Source organism: Xyrauchen texanus, chromosome 35 (assembly GCF_025860055.1).
Source record: "Xyrauchen texanus isolate HMW12.3.18 chromosome 35, RBS_HiC_50CHRs, whole genome shotgun sequence".
NCBI lineage: Eukaryota > Metazoa > Chordata > Actinopteri > Cypriniformes > Catostomidae > Xyrauchen > Xyrauchen texanus.
The window spans coordinates 33,887,216-33,900,402 of NC_068310.1; the positions used below are offsets into that span (position 1 = coordinate 33,887,216).

Here is a 13,187-nt window from a genome sequence, read left to right on the forward strand (position 1 = left end):
TAGGTCCATACAATGCAAGTGAATGTTGACCAGAACTCTTGTAGCTCCAAAAATCACATAAAGGAAACTTAAAAGTAATCTATCCAACTCCAGTGGTTAAATCCATATCTTTCATTTTTTACTCTAAATCTCCACTTTAACTTTCACTTTCAGATGAAAAAGTGAAACGAAAAAATGTACATGTGATTTTTAGATGTAAAAGTGAAAGGGGATGTTTAGAGTAAAAGACTTGATTAAAATGTAGTCTGTTTCTCACCCACACCTATTATATCACTTCTGAAGAGGTGGATTTATGGATGACTTCAATGTTCCCTTTATGTGATTTTTGGAGCTACAATTGTCTGATCACTATTCACTTGTATTGTAAGGACCTACAGAGCTGAGATATTCTTCTAAAAATCTTAATTTGTGTTCTGCAGAAGAAAGAAAGTCATAGACGTCTGGGATGGCATGAGGGTGAGTAAATAATGAGAATTTCAATTTTTGGATGAACTGTTCCTTTAAGGCTTGGATTTGTAACCCACGATGTAGCTTTTAACACTGCAGGGAGTGATCATTTTACTAAAATAAATAAGGAAAATGCTAAACTTTAAACAAATTGCAGCCTTTTCTAGCATTTCACTTTGAAAGTTTTTTTAGCTGATTGTAAGGGGGCATTCAGACTGAACACAGTCTTGCATTTAAAAGAGGTAGATGCAACTAATAGAACAGAACACAGGTGTCTCAAGATCTGTTTTTAAAAGTAGAATTTTGCTTAAGTTAACACAGCGTCATAAATACGTGGCACTCTTGTACGAGAAGATGATGAAACAGCGAGACGTGGCACAGGTGTGCAACTGTCAAAGACATTCGTACATAGAAAAACATTTGGAAAAACAGCACTGAAGAACACAAAAACGCATTCAGTGAGAATGGCCCCCAAGAATGCATTTACTCCGATTTCAATATGATATCTGATTCGATTCCGATTCACAAGTTCTCAGTTTTGATTTCGATCCATTTGAATATATTTCAGTTTTATTGTCCATTTTGCTTATTTGTGTCACTACAAATAGCGAAGCTATTAGCTTAACTACATTTCTGAGTAGCGAGGTGGTAGCTTCACTCGTTTTTAAATCAAGTAGCCTTTCAGTAGTGAAGCTATATTTTCAAATAGGTAGAGGCGTAGCATTGACAAAAGCTACTGCAGAACACAAACCAAGATTTTTAGAAGAATATCTCAGCTCTGTTGGTCCATACAATGCTAGTGAATGGTGATCAGACATTTGTAGCTCCAATAATCACATAAAGGAAACTTAAAAGTAATCCGTATGACTCCAGTGCTAGCTATATAGCTAGCTATATTTTTAAGTAGCTGGTACAAAACTGTATATACTGTATATTGTTTATTGCTTACATGCATAATTTATACTTTTTACTAATATTTACACTGATTTGTGAACAAATGTTAAAAGGGTAGTGTCTCTTTAAGAATAGCGGCTGTTCAGCGATCAGACATATTTGGTTGCGTATCCGAGCAGTTTACTCACATCGTTGAGTGTCATAGAGTAAAACATTGATTTTGGGATTTCACAAATCATCGAAATCAGGATCGTTCAAATGAAGATCGCGAATAATTGGAAAATAAATATATTTTTTTCCCTGGCCTAATGAGCCTTCCCTATATTTAGAATATTTAGATTATCGGTATTAGCCAATAACAGTGCTTGCTTGGCTGGTATAGAGGTTTAATTGTAAAGTAGCATTATGTAGGACATCCTGTACTTGATATCTGTCTTTATCTGCCTTTTAGCGATTTGTATTGCAACTATTCCTGTTCCTCTTCCCTCATCATTACCTGTCCCCTCTCCACTGTCATTCGAATGCTAAAGTCTCGTACTCATTATGCTTTATTTCCAGTTTGCGTGTGAATTTGGACATGGGAAAAATGGTGTTCAGTTGGATGATCAAGAAGGACTCCAAGATCCCGGGAACGGTGGTCCGAGCCAGCACCATACCAGAACAACTGGGTCGAATCTCTTATCTCCTCACAGATAAAACTGGTATGATAACTGTTTTTCTTATTTCTCCATGGACGAAGCTATTGCAGTGACCTAAAACTTATTGAACCCGTTTATAAATTGTAATAACATTCAATATCTGAACTATCCCTTTAAATGTGCATCCCATAATGCAAAAAGCCTTTCTGAATGAGCTAGGACAGGAATGACCCTGATGTGCTGATATATTGAATAGTTGATAGTGTTGAAGTTAAGTAGCTCACAGGTATTGAGGCCCTTACTATGGTGCTTAAAGCAATGTGCTATGAGCACAGACATGCCACTTATTACAGCCTTAAATCAGACATGACTTAAGGTTTCCCATCCTGTCACACACATCTCCATTTACCACACAGAGTCAGTTAAAAAGACTGACGCTCTAGCCCTGAAATTTAAGCATTTGACCGTGTGTTAAATTATGGCCCCGTTTCCATACGGCCCCTGATGTTGCTTGACTGAGCCAGTGAATAAAGGGGATCAGAGGTCATCGTAATGTACTGGGTAGAGCACTGACGCCAGACTGAAATACTACCACGAGGATCTGTGTAAGAGCGTCCGGCACATGAGGTGTCAGGAAACGAACCTGAGGCTCTTTGTCATTAACAAGTGTTCATATTGTTTAGCTTGTTTTTGACTACAGGAAGTGCATGTCTGTTAGGCAATTTTGTTACGGGTTGATGTTCAGCTTCCTTTGGCAGATTGTTCTTTTTTTATTTATTTATTGGTTATTTACTACCATACTGCATATTGTGTATACTGTGTATTATATATAATGTTATTTATTTATATATATATATATATATATTATTTGTATACTAACAATGTCTTGCAGCATGTACATTCATCACAAGACATTTAGGAGAGATGTAAATGTGGTGAAACTAACCTGTTTTCACACAAACGTATTAGTGTGAACATGGCTTGAAATTCTGCATTATGTTTAATAGAATCCTGTGGTGGAAATGAAATTTGTAAAGTTTTGGAGATAAAATGGCCGACTCCTTTGTCTTGCAAAGGCTAATTTCATAGCTACAGGTGGGAAACGCGGGAAGCGGGACCTTAAAAAGACTTGAAATGTCTTAAATTCGGTTAATTAAATTAATCTATAGTCTGTATGTGCTGCATGCTTTAAAGTGAACACTGTTGCGCATTCTCCAAGCACGCAGGGAGCTCATGATACAGTGTTCCCATCAGGTTTAAGAGCAGTTCAAAATCAATTATTACTGCTTATTTCATGACTATTTTTATTTTACAGTGTGTATATAGTAATAAGCTGTAGATGATTGTAAGAGTACATATTTCCCTTATCTGTTAGTGTGAGCAACTGCGAGTAGACACTTCACAATAAGAGTTCCCAGTGTATTTTCAGATGGTTTATAGTTATAAGTCCTGGGTTATGTATCAAATCTGAATTATTTTCCCCCTGATTATTATTGGAAATTTGGTTTCTTGTTGCCTGTGTCTGTGCCCATCACAATAAGAAAATGCTAAGAAAACAACATTTTAACATTGTTCAATATATTAATTTTAAAATTATTATGATTAGGCTATTGTTATGAAAAGGCATATACAAGGCATATTTTACTATATATGTAAGAGTAACATGTAAAATTGGACATTTAATTTACTTTTGACGCACTTCTGTTTTAAGCCCCGCCCACACCCGTTTCTGCAGATAATTTTTGCTTATGAACAGATACAGATACAAATACAGACAATGGCTTTGCTGCACACCACTAATAGGAACATGATTGGTTTTTGGGTAGTTGCTAGGGTGTTGCTAGGTGTTTGTTAGGGTGTTCTAGGTGGATGCTTACTGTTAAAAGTCTAGTCAGAAGAGACCACCCCAAATTGATACAATATTCTTGGCCCAAGACATGGCTTAGCTTCTATTTGAGTCAATGGGATTTAAAAACAAAAAGTTTCATCACTAAGAAAAGCAGATTCATACCTCTCCTCAAGCCACACGATTTATGGTTTCATTCATTTCTGTATTGTAATCCTTAATTATGTGCAGTAATAATAGTGATACTTACCTTAGCAAACACCTTTTAATAAACATCAAATCGTTGTTTGTTCAAATGACTGCTTACTTCCAGTTAGCAGCTTTGTTTATTTTGGCAGGATGGGTTGCTCTGTTGCTAATGTTTATGGTTTTTGCAGGCACTCTCACTCAGAACGAGATGGTTTTCAGGCGATTACATCTTGGAACCGTGGCATATGGGATGGACTCAATGGACGAAGTGCAGAGTCATGTGTTCAGTGCTTACACTCAGGTACTTAAACCCCCGAAATCCTTCCATGGCAAAGTAAACATGGCTGCATCCTAATTTGCATAATCGTTCTATGCACTCTATTTTTAGTGTGTAATAAGTTTGAACTGGTCCTTATTTTTGCAATATGGTTTGGTTGTGTTAGGGTGTGTTCACACTTGGCATGTTAGTGCGGTTCATTTGAACATGTGTGAACGCTGCCATCCGAACCTTGGTGCACACCAAACAAGCGGACCAAGACCGCTTCCAAACTAACTCTGGTGCGATTGGTATATGAACGCAGCATGGACCAAAGATGTCTAAACGGACCAAAAAAAGGAAGTTAATTGCCTTTCATACTGACCTCAAGCATACCTGGTTCTTCTCATCATAGGAGCTATGTTGCCCATTACAGCTCGGTACAGGCGTCAGAACCGCCGTCAGAATTCCTGGTGCTGTTTTGACTCCTTTACACATTTTATTAGCTCTTCGTTTGTTCTCAGCCCGTAAAAATACCAACATATATACATATATAAACCTAACGAGCGCATTTCGCCAGCAGCCAGCATTGTTTTGGATGTTTGGCAAGTTCTGTCGCAACATATACGTCATAAAAGTTGTCCAACCAGGTTGTGAATTTTACCTGATGCCTTTTGTTTTTAAGCTTTAGGTTCGGTGTTAAAAATGCCAGCGTGAACGCTAAGCGAACCAGGATTAAATGTATCGTTTTCTTTTTTGGTCCAGACCAAGAGAACCGGACTACAAGTGTGAACACACCCTTAGAGGCACATAGATTGCACTCCTAAAATACGGATTGGGATGCAGCCTATCTCTGTATAAATAGCCTTTTGAGTAAAAAGCCATGACAAACCAAACATTTTTCGTTTTTCCAGAAAATGGATCACTCCTTATAAAGCTAGTCCCTTTCACCTCTAACAGATATGTTTTGTCCGTTTGACACCCAAGGTCACATGTGCAGGAAACAGGGGTTACGAGGACTCCGGCCTCTCAATAGCTTATATACAAACTTATGAACTCCGTCATTAACCCTCGGAAATGTGCGCTCTAGAAATAGTTGCTAAATGCTAAAGGTAATTGTTCATACATATAACACATCTGGGAGAGTTTATGAGTCATTTTTCAGGATACTGGGATGGTCAGTTTGATGACAGTTTGAGAAGTGAACATTTTGATCATTTTGTCAAACCAAAGTGTACATTTTAGGTTTCAATTTGGTCCTAGCGGGTCAGAATAATGAGAATAGCCCTTTAAAAGTTCACAATGCATGTATTTATTCTGATTTTAAATGTGGTGACACTTTACAATAAGGTTCCATTCGTTACATTAGTTAATGCATTATCTATCATTAACAAACTATTAACAATATATTTTTTACAGCATTTATTCCATTATGCTAACAAATGCTACTTTTGATTTAAAAAATTTATTATTATATGTTTAAATAAACATTAACCAAGACTAATTAATGCTGTATTAGTATTGTTCATGTTAACAAATGGAACCTCATTGTAAATTGTTACCCTATGTGTTTAAATAAATGAAGATGAAGAACCTTCATGCCATTCTAAACCCTTATGACTTTATTTCTTATGCAGAACACGAGATCATATTTAAAATCACAGCCTGTCCTTTCAGAACAATGGCAGTTGATACTGCCTCACTTTAAAGCTTGCAAAAGCACCCAAAATTGCATAAAAGGAGTCCATGAAACCTGTGCGTCATACTTCGTCTTCTGAAGGCATGCAATACCGTTTTGGCTAGAAACGACCCCAAATTGAATCATTTTCGGTGTAAATCTTGACATTTGCCGTGCGTTCATGAGTGCATTAGGGAAGCCTGTTCAAAGTGACTTACGCAAGTGTTTACGCAAGGACTTGTTTTGTTTAGCGCTAAAAACAACACACATACCACTGTGAACAAGCTTTTCTCATAGCACTCATGAACACACAACAGCTGTCAGGTTTGACTGAAAAAAGGCTTACATTTTGGGTTGTTTTTCATTAACACCTATTGTATGTCTTCAAAAGACTTGGAATATGACACATTAGTCACATGCACTAATTTGAGTATTTTAGGGTAAATAAATTAATTGACCGATTATATTTTATTTTCATATAATTAAACTACTCAATATATGTGTGTGCTATGTACATATTATAACGGCTATAGGCTATTGCAATCAGCTGTGAGTTGAATCAGTCACGATCATCCCTGTATTGTCATTGTAGCTTAAATGATGTATACCATTATGTTCAATTTGATCTAAACAGCCCCCTCAAGACCAGGCCTCTCGTGCTCCGGGAGCCACCAAAGTGAGGAAGACTATCAGCAGTCGAGTGCATGAGGCAGTGAAGGCCATCGCTCTGGTGCACAACGTGACGCCGGTGTATGAGTCTAACGGTGTCACAGACCAAGCGGAGGCTGAACAGCACTATGAAGACACCTGCAGAGTTTACCAGGCCTCCAGTCCTGATGAGGTATCACAGTCTACTTCACAATGAAGCTTGCTGTTCTGACTGAAATTTGGAAATTATTTACAATATGAAAACCTGATTGGTCACCATTAAGCACTGAGCAACTCTTGCCATAGTGTTGCTTAGGAAGTCATAGTTCATGTTGTAAGCACATACGTACGTATGTATTTATATTTGACATTTTTAAGGGTTTTTACAGAAATCATAGTATAAATATTTATTGATGTTTAGTGAAGTATGACGTTCACCAACAGACCTTAGTCAGAGTAAACACCACATTTAATTTGAAGCGAATGTAAACAAACAGTGTAATGATGGAAAAACAGGCCATTCAACACTGAAAATGTGTATTTTTTTACTAAATTTGCAGAAAGGTGCCTATTCAGTGTTTCATGAAACCTGAACAAAACAAATTTCTGTCTGGATCGTTTGTAAAACCATTTTTTATGAATGGTTACTTTAATGCAATTATTAACATGAGAATATCCTTTTTCAAATGTCGGACTTGAATTCATAAAGCTAGTCTTACAAAAATTGTTGCGTTGAATTGAACGCAACAATGTTATGTATTTTTTGGAAGAATGGTTTTCATTGAATTATATATATATATATATATATATATATATATATATATATATATATATATATATATATAATTAATTAATTAATTAATTAATTGAATTGAATTGAAAGGGAAGGAGGTATTGCCCCAAGTGAAGGAGTTGAAGTACCTCGGGGACAATGGAGCGGGAGGTTGGCCGGAGAATCGGGGCAGCGGGGGCTGTGTTGCACTCGCTCTATCGCACCTTTGTCACGAAAAGAGAGCTGAGCCGGAAGGCAAAGCTCTCGATTCTACGGTCAATTTTTGTTACTACCCTCTCCTATGGTCATGAAGGCTGGGTCATGACCGAAAGAACTAGGTTGCGAGTACAAGCGGCCGAAATGGGCTTCCTCAGAAGGGTGGCGGGCTTCTCCCTTAGAGATAGGGTGAGGAGCTCAGTCATCCGTGAGGAGCTCAGAGTAGAGCCGCTGCTCCTTTGCGTTGAAAGCAGTCAGTTGAGGTGGTTTGGGCATCTGGTAAGGATGCCACCTGGCCGCCTCCCTAGGGAGGTGTTTCAGGCACGTCCAGCTTGGAGGAGGCCTCGTGGAAGACCCAGGATTAGGTGGAGAGATTACATCTCCACACTGGCCTGGGAACGCCTCGGGGTCCCCCGGTCAGATCTGGTTAACGTGGCTCGGGATAGGGAAGTTCGGGGCCCCCTGCTGGAGCAGCTGCCCCCGCGACCCGACTTTGGATAAGCGGTTGAAGATGGATGGATGGATGGATGAATGAGACCATATATGTAAGAATATTTTTGGTTTATTTGCACGGAAATTCTGAATTTTTTTTTGAAATTGCCGCAAGAATATATTTTTTTCATTTCCTAAAACGTGCCTTCGAATTGAATTGGGCAATTTTTGTAAGAATTGTTTAAATTTACACACATTCGTAAAACAAATGTTGTTGTTTTTATCGTTGCCTTGAATTGAATGAGGCTTTTACATTAATGTTTTTTATAACTTTTTTGTTTATTTTTTTTTTTCCTCCCCAACTTGGAATGCCCAATTCCCAATGCGCTCTAAGTCCTCGTGGTGGTGTAGTGACTCGCCTCAATCCGGGTGGAGGAAGACGAATCTCAGTTGCCTTCGCCTCTGAAACGTCAATCCGCACATTACGTGGCTTGTTGAGCGTGTTAACGCGGAGACCTAGTGCGTGTGGAGGCTCATGCTAAAGAATGTTTATTTTAATATAAATGCAAAAATGTGTGAAACCACTCCTGCAAATACCGTCGCATTGAATTGAACGAGACAATTTATGCAAGAATATTATTTTTTAATTTAGACAGAAATTTGTTAAATTCTTGCCTGATATGTCTCATCGAATTGAATAGGACAATTTTCGTAAGAATTTTTAAATTTACACATTCGTGAAAACATTCTTGTGTAAATCGTCAAATTGAATGAGATCATTTGCATGATAATGTTTTTTTTATTTACACGGATATTCGTAAAAGCATACTTTTATAAATTGTCACATTGAATTAAGTGAAGACTTGCATAAGAATATTTTATTTGAATTTAGACAGAAGTTCAGAGAACCATTTATCAAAATTATCACATTGAATTGAAGTTAAATCATTCTAGAGTAAATTGTCAAATTGGATTGATAGTGACAATTTACATGCAAATTATTATTTTACACAGAAATAAGTTAATGAATGAATTATCAGATTTAATTAAATGCAACAGTTATTATAAGACAGGCTTTATGAATAATTTCCACAGAAGTTGTTTTATAAATAAGACCTTTGAATGGGCTGTACTTCCATACTGTCTTGTTTTTGCTTGCATCAAATTAAACATATTGTCTATTCTGACTAAAGGCTACATTATATCCTCAAGTTCCCCCTCATTTCATTACACACACACACACACACACACACACACACACACACACACACACACACACACACACACTCTCTCTCTAATAATGTGTGAATAACATGTGCATCATCACCCCCTATGCAGATGTTAGATTTGTCATTGACGTTGTTTTGCGGATGCGCTGAACTTTTGGCATATTCGCAGATTTCGGTTCACGGGAGGCCAGATAATAGCCAATCTCTTCTACCGATGGGCTGACTAATTTCTGGGCACTGAACACAAAATCAGATGTGCCTGGACTGAACAGTTTGATTGTGACACATGCGGTGATCAGTCTGCCCACGCTGTGGTTACAAAGGCACAGTCACTCGCATTATTATTGGTTTGGTTTGAACCGGTGCATGCCAGCAGACTGAGTAGATATTTTCAGGGAGACGGTGACTAAACATAATTTCTGTAGCCCACCAGAACCCCAAAGCATTGTGGGAAGAACATGACACACTAATTTGGTATTGTTTTAAAAAAGACACATGTTGTGCCTCTAGGCATAAGTGTTGTAAAAATTTAACTATATGTCTTATATTGTGAAACAATTTAATATATTTGACCAAATATAAATTTTTTTAGCATTTAAAAAAAAATAGAACTGTGAATAGAATTGTTCCCTCCATAAGTATTTTGACAGAGAGAAACTTTTCATAATTTTGTTTCTGTACGGCACCACAATGTATTTTGAAATGAAGCCGTCAATTTGTGATTAAAGTGCGGAATTATAGCATTTTTTATACATAAACCCCTCTTTTCATTGGCTCAAATGTCAAATGTTCACAAGAGAGTCGAGTTCCGGCGTGTGACGTAGGCGTAGCGTAAGCACCGGTGAGAAATGATGAGCGCGAAAGCGCAGAGGATAGAGCAAAACAAAAACGTGGGTCACGAATTAGAAGACAACAACGAGGATTTTTAAAGAAAAATGTTTCTATATGTGCAAAGAGGAGGTTGAGTTTTTTTGCCCAGCTCTATTTGTTTGACCCGGAGTACACCAACCAGGAACTCCGGGAGATGGAGGAGGCTGCAGCAGCGCACATACAAAAGAATCTGGTTGACGGAGAGTTGATGGAGAGTACGGGAGACATGGTGGTGCTCATGCAGGAAATGCGAGGTAATGCCAACAGAGGCTGAGAGTGTTTGCTGCCATGAATGGACGATTGGAATGACTGGATAGATGCACGAACGCATCATTTTAAGACTAATACAAATCTACAGTATAGCTGAAACAACTCACTAATTTTCGCTGTTTTCCTTTGCTGTAAACAACGCGCGCTTCCGTATTCATCACTTCTCACCGGAGCTTACGCTACTCCTACATCATACGTCAGAACTCGACTCTCTTGTGAAGGTGCGAATGGCCGTTACCGGAAGTCAGTGATTATAGTTTATTATAAAGTTATATATATGGATATTTTTCTTTCAAAAACGCATCGCTTCAGAAGGCGATGACAACATGGAGCCATATGGATTGCTTTTTTGTTGGATGGATGCACTTTTTTGGGCTTCAAAATGTAAGGTACCATTCACTCCCATTATAAAGCTTGGAAGAGCCAGGATATTTTTTTACTATAACTCCGATTGTGTTTGGCTGAAAGAAGAAACTCATATACACCTAGGATGGCTATTTTATAGAATTGCACTTCTATAAAATTCTTAAGAGGTTCTCAAATATTTTCTTTCTTAAGAGCATCTTAATTTTATTCTTAATAATGAAAAGACTGCTAATGGTGTTGCCTTGTCAGTACTTCAACACTGGCAAATTGTAATAATAAATGTATCTTTTAGCATAGATTTTTTTAAATGGCAAGCGCCTTGTGTTTTTTTTAAAAATTGTATTTATTTTTTTATGTGCCACCTAAAGTGCGTGATATGTGTTAGTTTAATGACATTAACTTTCATAGCAGCATCTACTTGCTGCTAACCATTTGATAACTTTTAATTTGACATGGACAATAAAACTTTAGTAGACAAGATGCTCTTGTTTAGGAAATAACTGCAAGGAATAGTTCTCCTTGGGAAGCTTGATAATTATATCACGTGGGAAAGAGGCGGGTTAATGGCAAAGGGTGGTGGAGGCTGTCTCTGCTGAGCCCAACTCCAATAGGGATGTGGATGGGGGTGAAAATGAAAGTCCCAGCTTTCTAATGTTATGATTATTAACTTATTTCTTAAGTTAGAAATTAAGATGAAAATGAAGAAAGTTTTTGTGGATCTGGCCCCTGGAGCTGATTCCAAATGTGGAATTTGCATTTGGAAGCTGTTGCTGTAAACTCTCATTATGAGGTTCAAAAGGGCTATCAATGCAAGTAAAGCTGACCATCATTCATTAGGCTGAAAAAACTAAACAAATCCATCAAAGAGATTGCAGAAACCTTAGGAGTGGCCAGATCAACTGTTTGACACTTCATTAAAAAGAAGGAACACACTGGTGAGCTCAGTACCACCTAAAGGCCTGGAGAACCACAGAAGACAACTGCGGTGGAGGATCACAAAATCCTTTCCTTGGTGAAGAAAAACCCCTTCACAACTTCAAGCCTCTCCAGGAGGTAGGCGTATCATTGTCAAAATCTGTAACCAAGTGAAGACTTCCTGAAAGTAAATACAGTGGATCCGGAAGTCTCAAGAATAGGAATTCCACAGTAGACTGACGGAAAGCATATAAAACTGCCTGCCAAATTCTGGAACTCTTTTCTGTGGACAGATGAAACTAAGATGAACCTGTACCAGAATCATGGGAAGACAAGAGCATGGAGAATGACTGAAGCATACCGCATCACCTGTGAACATGATGGAAGCAGTGTTATGGCATGGGCTTGTAAAGCTGCCAGTTTCTTGATGATATGACTGCTGACAGAAGCAGCAGGAAGAATTCTGATGTGTTTAGGGCTATACTTTCTGCTCAGATTCAGCCAAATGCTGCAAAACTGAGAGGATGCTGCTTCACAGTACTGATGTGCAGTGATAAAAACATACTCTTAAAGCAACCTAAGACTTTTTCAAGGCAAAGAATTGGAATATTCTTCAATGTCTGAATTCGTAACCTGACCTCAACCCAATTGAACATGCATTTCACTTGCTGAAGTCAACTGAAAACAGAAAGACCCATAAACAAGCAGCAACTCAAGACAGCTGCAGAAATGGCCTGGCAGAGCTTCACTGGGGAGGGAACAAACGTATTTTGTTGATGTCATTGATGGGATTCAGACTTCAGACAGTTATTCACTGTAAAGAATTTTCAACCAAGTATTAAGATTATCATTTTATTTATGATTATGTTAGTTTGTCCAGGTACGTTTGAGCCCCTGCAAATAGGGGTATGTGGATAAAACATGCTGTTATTCCTAAACCATTTACCCAATTTGGATTTAAATCTGGAATTTAATTGATTATCATTGCAAGCGGTGAGTCTCACAAACGTTTTCGTTGAACAACAGTTGAAATACTAGCGTAGACGGACACACAAACGCATTCTCTGTGAACAGCCCCTCAGAGTTCTAATAAAACTTCTTATCAAAATGTTTCAAAGTGGCATCAGCTTTTCTATTTGCAGTGTGGATAAGCCTCATTTGTTGGTTTCTTACAGCGAGGGCTGTTTGTTTTGGAAGCCATCCGCCCATCTGGATACTGTGAGATATGTTATATGTATGTTAAGAAATCGGCTTTTTGATCTCTCTCTAACCCTTGGTCTGGAAGTTATTGGGCAATAACTTGAGCCTTCCAGAAATACCCCCCTTCAGCATCACACTAATGGATGGCATCTGGTTTGCCTTTATCTTCTCATGTTCCCAAACGAGAACACACTCACAATCGGTCCTTCATTCCATAGTCCATACTAGCATTTTCTGTGACACGCATCCCAAGTAGTTGGTCTTGCCTTGTCTGGTAATGAGAAATAATGAAAATAAAATGGTTCTGCATTCGATTTGAAG

The 13,187-nt window shown here is 38.1% G+C and overlaps 1 protein-coding gene across 1 annotated transcript in view; it reads left to right on the forward strand.

Annotated features, from left to right (window-relative positions):
* Positions 1-13,187, forward strand: part of LOC127629253 (probable phospholipid-transporting ATPase IIA) — a 61,406-nt gene that overhangs the window by 18,637 nt on the left and 29,582 nt on the right. Inside the window, exons 12-14 of the mRNA XM_052106401.1 lie at positions 1,900-2,042; positions 4,203-4,315; positions 6,583-6,789. Of these exons, the coding sequence (XP_051962361.1) occupies positions 1,900-2,042; positions 4,203-4,315; positions 6,583-6,789 (463 nt within the window). The remainder of the gene's footprint in view (positions 1-1,899; positions 2,043-4,202; positions 4,316-6,582; positions 6,790-13,187) is intronic.